The sequence below is a fragment of the Penicillium atrosanguineum genome, assembly GCF_028827265.1.
Source record: "Penicillium atrosanguineum strain IBT 20685 chromosome Unknown utg000007l_segment0_segment0, whole genome shotgun sequence".
Taxonomy (NCBI): Eukaryota; Fungi; Ascomycota; class Eurotiomycetes; order Eurotiales; family Aspergillaceae; genus Penicillium; species Penicillium atrosanguineum.
In genome coordinates, this window is record NW_026623139.1 from 2033542 (window position 1) to 2046717 (window position 13176).

General features: G+C 49.3%; 5 protein-coding genes across 5 annotated transcripts; 2 read left to right on the forward strand and 3 right to left on the reverse strand.

Moving 5' to 3' along the window:
• Positions 1–152: 152 nt before the first annotated feature.
• N7443_008966 (Zn(II)2Cys6 transcription factor) lies at positions 153–1854 on the reverse strand (the record flags this gene model as incomplete). The annotated part of the gene is made up of 2 exons (XM_056889022.1): positions 153–1727; positions 1798–1854. 2 exons carry the CDS (start codon positions 1852–1854, stop codon positions 153–155), a joined length of 1632 nt encoding a protein of 543 aa, XP_056738324.1.
• Positions 1855–2999: 1145 nt separating this feature from the next.
• Positions 3000–4903, forward strand: N7443_008967 (uncharacterized protein; the record flags this gene model as incomplete). Its single annotated transcript, XM_056889023.1, has 3 exons — positions 3000–3258; positions 3310–3525; positions 3579–4903. 3 exons carry the CDS (start codon positions 3000–3002, stop codon positions 4901–4903), a joined length of 1800 nt encoding a protein of 599 aa, XP_056738325.1.
• Positions 4904–6642: 1739 nt separating this feature from the next.
• On the forward strand, positions 6643–7534 carry N7443_008968 (K Homology domain type 1; the record flags this gene model as incomplete). The annotated part of the gene is made up of 4 exons (XM_056889024.1): positions 6643–6669; positions 6770–6855; positions 6962–7358; positions 7436–7534. 4 exons carry the CDS (start codon positions 6643–6645, stop codon positions 7532–7534), a joined length of 609 nt encoding a protein of 202 aa, XP_056738326.1.
• A 694-nt stretch (positions 7535–8228) lies between these two features.
• N7443_008969 (uncharacterized protein) lies at positions 8229–9929 on the reverse strand (the record flags this gene model as incomplete). Its single annotated transcript, XM_056889025.1, has 2 exons — positions 8229–8333; positions 8418–9929. The coding sequence occupies 2 exons, from the start codon at positions 9927–9929 to the stop codon at positions 8229–8231; spliced, it is 1617 nt and encodes a 538-aa protein (XP_056738327.1).
• Positions 9930–11280: 1351 nt separating this feature from the next.
• On the reverse strand, positions 11281–12668 carry N7443_008970 (putative C2H2 finger domain protein; the record flags this gene model as incomplete). The annotated part of the gene is made up of 2 exons (XM_056889026.1): positions 11281–12496; positions 12550–12668. The coding sequence occupies 2 exons, from the start codon at positions 12666–12668 to the stop codon at positions 11281–11283; spliced, it is 1335 nt and encodes a 444-aa protein (XP_056738328.1).
• Between the last annotated feature and the right edge of the window lie 508 nt (positions 12669–13176).

Sequence of the window (13176 nt, forward strand, 5' to 3'; positions counted from 1 at the left end):
AACTTCGGATGCTGGGCTTTGGAGCTCTGATAAAATGGGGCATGCTGTATATAGAGTCGAAACCATTTACATGCTAGAAATTGGATATCTCGATTGCGACTGCACATGGGTATTATAAGGTGTTGTTCATACAAAAGTGAGATGCGCATGTGTCATTGGATGTTGCGGGGACCAGAAGCTTCACATGATGCATCATCAAAACGAACAACAGAGTCATCGGCAATCACTCTCGTTCCCAGGACTCCCATGGAAGAAGCGACGCGATCTAGCCAGATGACAGCACGAGGATCATTCTGATCTGAAGTCTGCGATGGACCACGACCAATCTCGGAGTAAATCCGGAAAGGTAGTCTAAAGGTCATGGAACTGGCATTTGAAGGAGACAAGTCACCGCTATCATCACTGCGAGGCGATTGAACAGCCGAATCTGGCGAGAGTTCTTTTACCACTTGAACTCGCGCTTCATCTTGCAGGCGGGCAGAGATTTGGCGCAAGGTCGCTTGGATATTCTCCGACCCACGCAAAAGCAACGAGGGACCTGTCTCGGGGAAGATTTCAGGGACAGGCCCAACAAAGGTCCCCGGCCGTCGAATGATACCTTGTTGACGTTGACTGTGGGCGTTGATAGAAGCGCTTAACTCGGCAGTGAGCTCTTTCAATCGAATCGAAGTATCCTGTATTCGTCGAAGGAGTGCCTCAAGGACCTCCTGACTTTCCGTTTCGCTGGATAGAAGCTCGCGACTTTCGCTGATGTACCGTGGACACCGCGCAATTTCCATAAAGACCCTATCGGAGATGACTGCATAGGCGGACCACTCGCCTGGTTTCTGACAATCTTCAGACATAACATACTCGGAGTAGTTCTGCCACTCCTTACCATCGAGAAAGCAGGGCTTGCCCTGGTAAACTGCCGTGGCAATATGAAATCCTCGAAAGGCAATCCAACACGATCGCCCAAATCCAGTTCTATGTGCTGAAGGCCCACGACTCACCATAAGTCGCCTGACGGCGTCGGAGTGCACGACCCAAGCGTCGGGACTGGTCTGGGCGTACATTTCATAGACACTCAGCATCATCGCGGTACAAAGCATATTATCCGACAAGGCATGTTGAGGTTTCGACAAGGCGCGAACGGTCTCGCCCAAGGACAGTCCATACAACCGGCGACTTGTTTGAAGAAGAGCGGGGTCCTGTGTCAAATGCGCCAAGTAGACAGAACTTAGGCAGCAGATAGCAGAGTCGAGATAAGCGTCGGCGCCAAAGTTCATCACGATAAATTCCGGAAACCCGGGGTCGCTACCGGCGCGAAAGCGATTGTGGAAATATAGCGTTGGAAACGATGCGCTGATGAAATCTAAGAATAATTGTGGTTGCGCCGCTTGGTACGACTTGCGCACTAGTGATGGCGATAAGCTTTCGTCCAGAGCTACTGCGGAGTGACGTCGCATTAACGCGATCGCATTCTCGCGAACTATACCCGCTGCACCGGCGACATCTGAATTTTCGGTTTTTTTGACGGGTTTGGCCTGCGTGGGCGCTGGTGCTGAAGTGGCTGTCGTCGAGGTCGATGCTCCCCTCGACACCTGGCGGGACTTCCTCCGCGCAGTCGACTGATGTCGCCTCTCCAGGCTAGGCCCTTCATCTTGAAACCGGAATGTGCGACGGTATCCGGGGCAGGTTTTGCCATACCGCTGACATTGGGTACATTCAGGAACCACCTCGTCGCACTGCGATGCCGCGTCAGCGACGATCCTGTAAAGCGGGATGGGAAGATCCACCCCACAAGAGCGCGCTTACCTTGATGTGTCTTTCGCGACACAGAGCACAGCCGGTACTGTGTGGTACCCCCACCATGGTCTGCAGACGATTCTCAATCGAGGGGCATCGCGGGAAGCTGACGAATCATCCGCATCGGCGTCTTTGTGCTGGATCGAGACAGGAGATGACGATCAGGTCAAGGGCGGAAGATAGTGGAAGTGAAGAAAAGAGGATAAGCTCAGGGACCGAGGCCGAGAAGCATCGAGTGGAGCTCGGACCCGAATCCAGTGACAGCTCGGCAATCGTCTCCGAGTCGTACTCTACCAGTCTCGAGTTGGGTCGGTATCGAGGTATGGTATAGCTTGTCTGGAGAAATAGTCCAGGGCATGCAAGTGCCTGGGGTATATCACTGCACACAGTGATGCAGGATCTCGTCAGGGGCTGGTTATGCTTGGACCTCCATTAGCCGCATCCTGTTGAGCCGGAGCTACGGAAGACCCACTCAGATCTGGATGCTATTGAATGCCGAGACATGAGTATAGGCAGAGACTTGTAGGTGCACATTCTGCAGATAGGGATGATCTAGGGAGAAATGGGGTCTTACAGGCTAAGGAGACAAGGTAGTTTTAGGCGGCCCAATTGTCTTGATCCTTTTACTCCTTCTCAGCATCTTCCTAGAGAGTTGGCTGACGAGTCTGTTTTGTTTGGCTCTTCTGGTTTCTTTTTTTCAAACATACCATTCACACATTTAAGATATCACCGTTAGCCTCTTTGATCACCGCCACATCGACATGCTATGAGATGATTTTTCACGAGATTTAGATTATATCTCCGCAGTCGGACTAGAAACAATGAGAAGGTGAATCCCGAGTTTGACCTTAAACACTCAATCTACTTTGGCGGCTAGGGATAACTGCTCAACACCAGACTCTGTATTACCTGATCTAGACTCATCTATCAGCACGAGTACCCTGGTTGCCCGACATCGCAGGTGAGTCTCCAATCAAGGGCTCGTTACCCCGCGTTGTACGATGTGACTGTCCTTAAAACCTACATGATTGGATATAAGCCTCGGCAGAGGTCTTTGTCTAAGTGTTGGCTGCCTTTGCAATGTTGCTGGGCGCGCCTGCCGCGCGAAAGAAAAGTGTTACCTGTTCCTCTGGTTCTTTTTAAACCTGACATGCTGTCAATTGACATACTTCTCTTGGGGTTTGCAAGTCTATTTTTTTAACCACTTTGCAATGCCTCTTTTTAAGCCCAAAGAACTTACTCCAAAAGTCCTCGTACCGGAAACGCTCTTTCCTGATGGCCTTGTATTGCTGCAAAGCTCCCTCGATGTCGATGAGCGAAAGGGTCTCACTCCCGACGAGCTGCTGAGAATTATTCCCGATTACGATGCTTTGCTGGTTCGCTCCGAGACCAAGGTCACTGCTGCTGTACTCCAAGCTGCTCGGCGTTTGAAAGTGGTTGCTCGTGCTGGAGTCGGTGTGGACAATGTTGGTCAGTTTCAGCGACGACGCCAAGAGGACTGGGGCTAACCTGCTCAACTAGACGTCGACGAAGCTACGAAGCTGGGAATTGTCGTTGTCAACTCCCCATCTGGAAACATTGGCGCTGCTGCCGAGCACACCATCGCATTGATGATGTCCATGGCGAGGAAGATCCCTGAAGCTTGTGCTAGTCTGAAGGATGGGAAGTGGGAACGAAGCAAGTTTGTTGGCGTGGAGGTCAAAGGCAAGATACTGGGCATCATAGGGCTGGGAAAAGGTACGATTCCTTGAATGCTCTGAATTGCAGTTTGACTAATGCCGTGAGGGTAGTGGGATTGACCGTGGCTCGATTGGCCAAGGGACTAGGTATGACCGTCAATGCACTGGACCCGTATGCCTCACCTGCTGTTGCTGCGTTGGCATCCGTCAACCTCGTCTCTTCACTGGCCGAGTTCCTGCCATCCGTTGACTTTCTGACCATCCATACACCCTTGATTGCTTCGACGCGCGGGATGATAAGCAAAGCCGAATTGGCCCAAATGAAACCCGGTGCTCGCATACTGAATGTGGCACGGGGCGGAACAGTTGATGAAGGAGCTTTGCTGGAAGCTCTCGAGTCCGGCCACTTGGCAGGAGCTGCTGTAGACGTGTTCACCTCCGAGCCGCCAGACTTGGATTCAACAGCAGGCAAGCTCGTCGCCCATCCGAGGGCAGTCGTGACACCACACCTGGGCGCTTCAACAGTGGAAGCTCAAGAAAATGTGTCGGTCGATGTGTGCGAGCAAGTACTGGAGATCCTGAAAGGTTCACTGCCACGGAGTGCTGTCAATGCACCCCTCATTCTGCCGGAAGAGTACCAGAAATTGCAGCCCTTCGTGCGTCTTGTCGAAAAACTGGGCAGCCTTTACACTCAGCACTATGCTGCGATGCCGGGAGGTTCTATGACCTGGAACACATTCGATCTCATCTATCAAGGTGAGATTGCCAGTATAAGCAATACTAAGCCCCTATTTGCCGCCTTGATCAAGGGCCTCCTGGCACCCATCAGCAGCGCCGATGGTATCAACATCAACATTGTCAATGCCGAGTTAGTGGCTCGCGAGCGTGGAATCTTTGTATCTGAGCGGCACTCTCGTGACCCGGCAGACCAGTCTTCTTCTTACTCTTCTCTTGTTACTCTGGTTGCTCGGCCGCCATCTCGCGCTTCATCTCGGGCACCGGCGTCGGTGGAGGTTGTCACTGGAGCACCGCAAGGACACAACCAGCGCATCATTTCAGGCACTTGCTCTGGTGATCGACTTCTGATCACTCGTCTTGGAAGATTCGAGGCTTCTTTCGAGCCCGAAGGAAATCTTATTATTTGTGAAAACTACGATTCCCCAGGAAAGATTGGGGTTGTGGGAAGTATACTTGGGCAAGCAGGTGTGAACATCAACTTCATGACCGTAGCACCTGTTTCGCCAAACTTAGTTTTCAATGACCTGGGCCTCACTCCTGACAAGGATGGCTCTGAGAATACCGTGGCTAAGGGAGAATTTTCCTCGCTGAATGAAGCTTTGATGATTCTTGGGATTGATCGTGATGTCCCGCTGCAGGTTACTAGCGATCTGGCTAAGGAGGGCGGGGTCTTGAGTGCTTGCGCTGTTACGCTCTAGGTGTCTTACATGGGGAACACTTTTTATCAAAGAAAACTAGCTTGATTCTACTCAACGATCCTCATTCTTCGAGATCCTGGGCCCTGTCCTGGCTTCCACGGCTGACAGACAAAAGATATTTAGCATACCTTGTAAGCGATCTGCTCCGTTCGCCTTCCGAAGCCCCCCCTTCTGTGCCTCAAAAGCAAGATCGATAGAAGAAAGAACTTTATAGTAAATATTATGAGCGCTGAGGATATCATGAAATCGGAAATATACTGCTCATGAACATTTCTACAATAAAGGGGCTCGAAAAGGAGTATTCATTCGTTTTTGCAGTTCAGTGATTGCATGAGCCTACTATTTTGTCAACTTACTTGGCAGTACTGCTCATGCACCGGTCGGACCCCGTCGAGGCTGTCTCATATGCTTAGTGCCTAGGAGCTCCATGGGATCTATACTAAAAGAGTCGGACAAAAGCGCTCAATAGGGGAAAGGCGGCCACGGTAGCCGTGAAATCCCCTGGAAATACCCTATATTCATTAACAAACTATATCGCTGGCCCAAACAGGGAAGTCCCTCCATCCACTACCACTGCCGTAGCTGATATCGATACTTTGGCTCGGCTGCTGATCACCCGGGGAATCAACGACAGTTAGGACTTCCCGCACATTATTCCCGACACAGCCAATTTTGATGGCATAGTCAATCTATCCGATGTAATTTGGATAATAGCCAGAAGAACCAGACCTACTGAGGCCCTTTCGAGCAGCCGTTCAACGTGTGCAATTTTGGCGTACCCAAGTTCGTTCAGAGATGGTTATTTGGAAGGTTCCCACAAGCTACCTTGATACCAATTTCACGGTGACCAGAGGCACCCGTTACCACGATTGCGCTACTTTTCAGACTTGAAAGATCTTTCAGGCATATAGCCTGTGGGACTGACAGCCACGTAGTGAACAGCCGGTAGTTAGGCTTTAGAAGATGAAATGTCAGCAATAAACTAGATGCACTGATTTAGCAGCACTTGATTTCCTCGTCATTTGTATTAGCGAAGATTTATATAGTGTTCAATGGCTGTGGCATTCATCAGTAGTCTCATCTTTTTTTTTAAAGTTGTTACTAAGCAGCGCCAGCTCCCGGGGGACGTCATCGTCTCCACCTCGGGACAAAGAAAACGAGAGTTGAAGAGTGTCTAGATCCTTTAGTTAAATTGTGCTATTCATAGACGTCATGATCTCGAATTGTAAACCAATTGCGGTTTGGAACTGTCATATGCGTCCATATTCAGCTTGTCATGAAGTTTTATTTTGGCGATTCGTTGAGCGACTTCCACTTCCGCTGGTTGACTTAATTGAAAAGTATTAACCGTACATGGAACGTCGCAAGGTGCCCAGGAAATTTTGAAATCAGGGAAAATGTGGTTGATTCGTATACTTAAATCAACAAGATTCTGAGGAACTTTAATTGATACTCGATGACGGCGAAAGCCATGCTCCGTAAATGAACGCCAATGGAATTGAAATACCAGAGCTATTTACACTTTGAATGACTCACCACGGACAGAAGGACTAGTGGACACTGACTTCATTTTCATAAAGCAAAATTCGGCTAGATTAGTCTCTAGGAGCTCCAGCTACGTGATAGGAATAATGGAAGCAGAAATAATTCCATAAATAAGGCCCTGTTCTTATTCGGCTTGGGGACAATTTTGAGCTACTCCTTAACATTCAACTTATCTTATACACTACAATAACATAATGGCACCTCGAGTCGCAATTGTATTTGTAAGTTTAATTACTTGTCCGTTTCCTTTGTGGCTAGGCAGACCTCTCTCACTCCTCACTCTCTCCAATACTCGATCGAAGCAATGTTAACAAATTATAGTACTCGCTTTATGGGCATATCCAGAAGCTAGCTGAGGCGGAATTGAAAGGCATTGTTTCTGCTGGTGGCAAGGCCGATATTTACCAGTGAGTGTCCTCCAGCTGCATTGATTTCCTCGCTTGATGCCAACGTTCTCATACACCGTTCAATGGTCACAATAATACATACACTAACTGACTAACTTTAATTAAGGGTGGCAGAGACTCTTTCAGATGACGTTCTGCAAAAGATGCACGCACCACCGAAGTCTTCCTACCCTGTCATTGACACTCACAAACTACTGGAGTATGATGCGGTGTTGTTTGGCATTCCAACCCGTTACGGCAACTTTCCTGCTCAGTGGAAAACATTTTGGGACAGGACTGGTGGTATCTGGGCCTCAGGTGGCTACTGGGGAAAGTACGCGGGCGTTTTCGTCTCCACAGGTACCCAAGGCGGGGGACAGGAATCAACTGCTATTTCTTCCATGAGTACTCTCGCTCATCATGGATTTATCTATGTTCCTTTGGGATATAAGACCGTGTTCCCACTGCTAGGAAATCTAGATGAAGTGCATGGAGGATCTCCTTGGGGAGCTGGTACTTTCGCGGTAAGTCCGTTATCCTTTAGTGACTCTCCACCGTCCACCTCCAGCGCTCCTCTGACCCTAATGTATTGCGATGATAGGCTGCGGATGGTTCCCGGCAGCCAACTCCCTTGGAGTTGGAAATCGCCGAAACTCAGGGCAAGGATTTTTGGGGCACTATCTCGAAGGTCAATCTTTAAGCTATTTCGGATTGTCTGTACCAGACGATGCGCAAAGTCTAATCAAAACTGTATTCAATGTCTTACGACGTCCCTTTGTTTATTCTCTTTTGAGGCCCGTAGGCTACAGATAGGCGACAAGTAACCAACGCGCTAGTTACGCGCTTCGCTCAACACTAAACAGCGATATCTCAACCACTTTTTATTCGTGTACACGTATTATTCTATATTCTTAGTGGCAGAGGCACACACACCATCATGTGATTCATGTTTATCTAAATAGCGTTGCTGGTCTACCTTGCAATCGCCGCGCTGTCGCATATGTAAAAAGTCGTCTTTGTGCAAAACTTCATACTCCGCCGTGGCTGAATAAATTTTTCTCGAGTCTAATACTTGCATGTAGAGCATTCTTGTCATCTCCTCCTGGTCTGACTGGAGGGCTATGGAACAACTTCCAGGAGTGTTCACAACACAAATACCTAGTATTGTCAAGAAATCAATTTTCATAGCACTTTCCCATCTTTTTATTGTTCGATATCAGTAGTTGATTTTCTTCGTCTATAACTCACAATCTATAATCTATAACCTACAATCTATAACCCATTATGTATGATACTTTTATTTTGGAAAGAAAACCCCTCCATCGATGAAACATGTCTGTACCAACGACTTTATCCGCAGTAACGGCCTCTCTCGAAGGTAAACCGTAAGCAATCTACAGTGCAAGGATTCTAGCGACCGCAGCCTCGGCAACGACCATGATGGTAGCCTGGATATTGCCGGAAGGAAGGTCGGGGTGAATACTTCCATCGACAATGAACTAAAAATATGTAATTTTAGTATGTGAAAAATCCCAAAAATGCGGGAGAGAGACAGGGGGAGGAAGGAGCGGGGCAGTATATACCAGGTTGTTCGTGCCATAAACCTTGGTGTCAAGATCAACCACGGATGAACCGCCAAGCTTGCGTCCGTCATCGATACCGATCATGGCAGTGCTTGTCCAGTGAACACCTTGCGTGTAGTTCTCAATAATAGAAGAGGCATTCGGGTAGGTCTCTAGCTCCCATCCCGCGGTCTTCACATCGTCAATCAAGCCCTGGACAAAGCTTTGCGCCGCTGTCTGATCACCCTGGGTGTTGAGGTAAGGAGATTTGAGGAATATTGTGTTGCCATCAACATCCAGACCCAAGACACCAGAGGATGTAGCGCCGTGGGTCATGTAGGCGGTGATGGAAACAGTGTTTTCGGCAGAAGGAGCACAGGATCCCTGGTAGTAACGGGTTTGGCCATCCACGTCGTTGGCAGTGAAGAAAATCATGCGGTGCTTGCCTTGGGAAAGGACGCCATCTCCCTCGCGATAGAGCGAGATATCAGCTGTATCCGAGCCATTAACGATCGCAGGGTAGTCAGGTATAGTAAAAGAGCCATTGGTTTTCACAACAAAGGGAAAGATAGGGTGATCCTTCAAACCCTCGCCGACAGGGAGGTCGATCCATTCCTGTTCGTTTGGAAGATTGATGCCGCTCTGTTGGGCGACCTCGAGTTGCGCCTTTCGGCCAATACCAGAATTCCACAGGACACGAGGGGTAGATAAAGCACCCGCAGAGAGAATCACGCGGCCATGATGGGGCAAAGTGATAATTTCCGTCTCACCAGATGCAAATTCGACCTCGACACCCGTTATCTGGCCATTGGTCCTCATGAGCCGGAGAACTTTCGTACCCATGCTAAGCTGGAAGTTATCGTATTGCTCGGCGAGAGGAAGGTATGTTCGAAGTGGACCGGCGCGCTTCTGATCCTTGATGTTCCATGCAGGGTGGCTGTACACCTGATACTTCTCATTCGGTTGCTCACTCATGTCAACTGAAGTCCATCCAAGGTTGCTAAAGAAGGCCTTCAGTGTGGAGTACAGGGCTTGATCATACAGCTCACCGTCCTGCGATGGGAGGGTTGAACCGGGATTACGCTCATACAACCGGCTTGCAGCCGACTTCACATCATTCCACTTCCATCCTTGGGGCCATTTGTCATTGAAATCGCGCTCTGGGGGATGCACGAAAACCATATAGTTCACCGTTACACCGCCACCGAGAACGCACGCAGCTTGACCTGCAGTATCCGTGCAGACGTACTGATTCCACTGAGGGAGGCTGCCGATATCGCCGGAGAGACCAGGAACATCGATTCCGGTCAGAGTGTTATTCCACACCAGGGTTTCATTGGAACCTGTGGAGACTGTCGGGCCGTAGCCGCGCTCCAGAAGAAGGACTTTCTTTCCGGCCTCAGCAATGCGTTCGGCTGTGATAATACCAGAAGGTCCGCCGCCAACGATAATGTAGTCATAGGTGTTGTTCTGGAAGGAGGCAGAGACAGTGCCAATGGCAGTCACCGCAGCCACAGCGCGGAAGAATCTCATGGCGATCGAAGAAAGCCAGGGACGAGAGACAAGACGTGAGTGGCACGAGAAAACAGAATTAAAGATTCCGAGCTTGAAAATTCATATCCTTTATACGTGATCGGAGTGGGGGTAAATTTAGGACTATGTGGATTGCTATCCATTGTCAGGTTTCTAGAATATCTCTGAACCTGGCGAGGTGGACCCTGGAATGGATCTCGTTTCCATTTCATATAAATGTATAGATTAGGTCCCAGGTAGTATTGACCTAGGGTGCAACAAACTTTACATGTTGACCGACACTGTCGAGGAAACTCTCTCTTGCCGGTATTGAACCTGTTTGACTATTCAAACATCATATCACCACACTTATGAAGGATATTCACAAGTTCTTTGTCCCTTTAAGCGAGTGACCCCACTCACAATGATTAGTTTCCGTGGCACCAATATTTTGTCATGGCTTTGAAATCCTGTGGGAGGGATCCATACATATTTAGTGACTATCAACGGATCGGCAGGTTTCTTGAAAAGTCAGGCTGACATGGATGTTAGTCACTGACGCACTAGTCCAAAGATGGTGACAAGCCCTGACATGGCCGGGCAAAGCTTTGTTCCGGACGTTGCGGCCGACCTAGGTGGAGTAACCTCTTTAACGAGTAATTCCGCGCATTTAAAGTTTGTAGTAGATATCTTGATAATCAGGCATCAGGAAGTAAGTTTATCACGTTATGCTAGTTGTAGATGTCGGCCCGAATGTGTCTACACAGAGGATCGAAAGAATGGAATGTTAGGAATGTGGTAAAGCCCATTTGCCACATCTATTTACTACGGCCCTGTGCTACGCAGAATGCGTGGAAGTGAACATTTAAAATTGACTTGAGATCATAATCATGCTTTTCATGCTACTCAAAAATGGCAAACGCCCCGATGAAAGACAAAAGAACCATGAGTATGCTGACGTATACACATATGCTTCACCGTGGAAGGATCAAATCATAAAATCTTAGAAAGCATGTGTGCTTGTGGTCGTGAAATGCAGGTTTGGTAGTCCGGTCGATGAGGCCTGTGTAAAACCGAGCGGGAAGGATAAGTCCTCTTGGGAATCAAGGGAGAAAAGACCCGGCGGAAAAGAGTACCCCATAGATCGACACCGAGTTCGACTTTGGAAAGCCTCTAGCAGCCCGCGAGTGACATGTCGGGCAAGGGAGAATTGGGTGTTGGGGGTATATTCTTCCTTAAGCTTGCTAAAGATATCGAATGCACTTTGCTAGTGGACGACAGTTAGAAGGCCACTCAGCGAAGCGCTGGGAAAGAGACCTTTGTGAAAGGTACAAGATGCCATTTCGCAAAGATGAACCAAGGGTATATCCGATCATTGGAGAAGGGGATCGCGGAAGTGCTTCTGGGAGTTGTTGGTTCGCTGGATACGGGCCGTATAGCGGTTCTCCTGGCGAAGAGCGCGAGTTCTCTCGCGGCGCTCGGAAGTAAGAGCCGTCTGCTTCTGCTCTTCCGTGGCTCCAATCATACCCGTACCACCGTTGGCACGAGTGATAACAGCACGGTGGTGGTTGCGGCCACGAGGCTTCTCTTCATCGGCTTCGATCTCGCCATTTTCAATAGCAAGCTGGCGAGCGGCACGCTCATCGGGCGAGGGGTGGCTGTGCAGGTTCTGGCGATAGTACTTGGCAAGAGAGCGGTGGCCGACACTCTTGCCAGAAGGAAGGTGAAGTTCGAATTCATCTTGGTAGAGGAGAGATTGCTTGCGTTTCGAGTCAATCTCCTCCTCTTCGTCGTCAACAGAAGAGGCGTCCGTCTCCCACCCTTCGTCATCTCCATCAGAGACCTTGACTCCACCGTTCTTGCTAGGAGAGTCTTCCATCTCCTCATCCTCGTTGTCAGTATAGGTGCTTCGGAAGTCGTAGTATTGGCCAATCTCAATCTGCTCCTCTTCGGTCTCGAAAGCAATCATGCAATGGCCCTTGTCGTTCATGTGAGCGCGGCATCCAGCGGCATTATTGCGGATGGCATGGCAGTAGAGACATTCGAAGTTCTCGTTGATCTTGCGGTGGAGGTATTTGACGAGACCATCCACATCAGCCAAGTACTCCCATTCGGGAATGAACATTCCGTGCTTCTTCTTCATGTGCTCGGCATTGGTGTGAACATCAGCCGCATCGGCACGGCAGAACAGACAGCGAGCAGACGAGAAATCTTCCTTGTGCATGTCCTCGTCGCCAGTCTCCTCCTCCTCCTGAATGGTAGCAGATTTGAGACCATCGGTGACGTTGGCGACCTCGTCGTGAGGCTTGTTGACGGGCTCTCCAAGCGAGAATGTGGAACTCATCACGGACGCGTTATCACCCTCCTTGCTCAAACGAGCCTCACGTTGCTTGTGCTTGGAGCTCTTGACGTGGTTCTGGTAGGAGTTTTCGCTAAAGAAGGTTTTCTGGCAGGCATGGCAAGTCTTCTCAAAAGAGGCCTTTGCAGCAGCCTCGCTGGTTGTGGCTTTGGCGGCAAGAACTTTCTCGTTGAAAGTGTCGAGGGAGACAGGCGGCAGAGCAGCGATACGGCGTTTCATGTTGTACAAGCTATATTCGTGTATCAGCAACTGGTTTTAATCTTTGTACGCGGGGCCACTTACTGCCAGTCCTTGCGCATGTGATCTCTTTGCGCATCACTGCGGTGGAAAGCGACAAGGCAGGTATTGCAAGTGTAGGGAAGGGTGGCCGCAGAAGCAGCAGTCTGAGTGGCTGTCGACATGGCTTCTCGTTGTCAAATATCACGAGGGGTTGTAACGGTTAAGTGTTCCTTGGGCAGAAAAAAAGTGGGTGTGGATCGAAGATTTATCGCAGGCGGGGTATGATGAAATATCTGTCGAAGGTGGATTCTTCGCTTGCACGAAGTCGATATTTGAAGAGTAAATATTTCAAATTCGATAGAAAATGAAACAGCTACCTTCGAAGGTTTATCTCTAGCTGCTTCAGTTCGACGTCAAAATCAAAGAAGGGCTGTGAAATTGTCCGAACCAGATTTGTAAACCACTCTTATCAACCATCGCACAGAAGATGCCGCTTTCCCTTTTTGGGCTAAACGTCGCCTCTGCACGTGATTCGGATCAAATGATCGCCGAGTCCCCGGACATTCTGCCTCAGGCCATCATTGGCCCTGATGATATCAGGTAAGCTGAGCATCTGCTTCCCCAGCCATAAGGTCGGTTATTCCTTTCCGACTCCTGATCCCCTTATCCTTTCCCGTCTCATCGAGGTAT